This window comes from Pseudovirgaria hyperparasitica (assembly GCF_010093815.1).
Source record: "Pseudovirgaria hyperparasitica strain CBS 121739 unplaced genomic scaffold EJ05scaffold_95, whole genome shotgun sequence".
NCBI classification, from domain to species: Eukaryota; Fungi; Ascomycota; class Dothideomycetes; order Acrospermales; family Acrospermaceae; genus Pseudovirgaria; species Pseudovirgaria hyperparasitica.
Genome location: NW_022985643.1, coordinates 1,703 through 2,801, shown reverse-complemented (window position 1 = coordinate 2,801; position 1,099 = coordinate 1,703). Strand labels below are relative to the sequence as shown.

The following is a 1,099-nucleotide window of genomic DNA, read 5'->3' as shown; positions in this document are numbered from 1 at the left end:
AGTCGCAGATTTGGTAAGGCTTGTCGACAGTGCAAAGGCCAGTCTACTTTGGGGCAGGACTTCAATATGAAGCCTAGGCAAGTCCACTTCTGAAAGTCTTCGCTGGAAAGGGCAGGTGGAAGCCGATGTGGTTTCATGATCAGCTGGCGACTAGTCACCAGGACAGAATCTCTCACGTCTCAGTTTAAATCGTAAGGATATTAGCGTTGAATATTGTAGTGGCTCAGTAAAGTGTGACGGCTCAGTAAAGTGTGACGGCTCAGTAAAGTGTGACGGCTCAGTAAAGTGTGACGGCTCAGTAAAGCCTTAGTGACTGAGCATACATTACCGTAAGTCACTCACTATGAGCTCTTTACCTAGGGTATACTGCGCAACTTGACACTTTATGCGAAATAGCCCTACCTGACTCGTAAGCATGGGCCAAAAATTGGTCAATGAAAAGTTCCGCAAGGCTAAAGACAATTTTCTTCGGAAAGGCGTGCTTTTCAAGAAGAGCTATGGCGCAGACATCTTCATCGTCATAAGGCGCGGTCAAAAGATTTATATATGTGACTCCGAGGACGGTGTCTCTTGGCTGACAGATCTGAAGATGCTAGTAAGATGAAGGCGCTGATCATCTGGGAGAATGTACTAACAAGGCCAACAGGACCAGAACTACCCCATTCCGATTCGCGTAACGCCAAAGCTATTCGAGACTTGCCCCCGTTCCAAGAAGTTGAAATTGGTTCAGAGAAGAGATAGGGTAGCCGATGATGTGATTGCGACAGAGGGATGATAGGCTATGTACAATACAGATCATTCCACGAACAGTACGCGAGTAGTCCGCGTGACGTACATGACATACCATTCGAGGTCCGCATCACCATGAATTTGGGAAACAAATGTATGAGCAGCAAGATCTCCGAGAGATGTCGCACAGTCCGTCATAGATATAAAGCCCAAGGCATCCGGATCCCATTCCGCCAAGTTGAGGGGTTTGTAAGGCCGTACAGTGCATCATTTTGCTTCCATCTGCTTCGACATGGAAAAGAGAATAGCCAACGAGGCTGAAGTGTCCTTATCAAAAAGAACCTCGTGCATGGTACAGTATTTTCACACA

At 46.9% G+C, this 1,099-nt stretch overlaps 1 protein-coding gene across 1 annotated transcript; it reads left to right on the top strand.

Annotated features, from left to right (window-relative positions):
• Positions 1 to 415: 415 nt before the first annotated feature.
• On the top strand, positions 416 to 775 carry EJ05DRAFT_506101 (uncharacterized protein; the record flags this gene model as incomplete). The annotated part of the gene is made up of 2 exons (XM_033747780.1): positions 416 to 595; positions 647 to 775. 2 exons carry the CDS (start codon positions 416 to 418, stop codon positions 773 to 775), a joined length of 309 nt encoding a protein of 102 aa, XP_033594834.1.
• Positions 776 to 1,099: the final 324 nt, after the last annotated feature.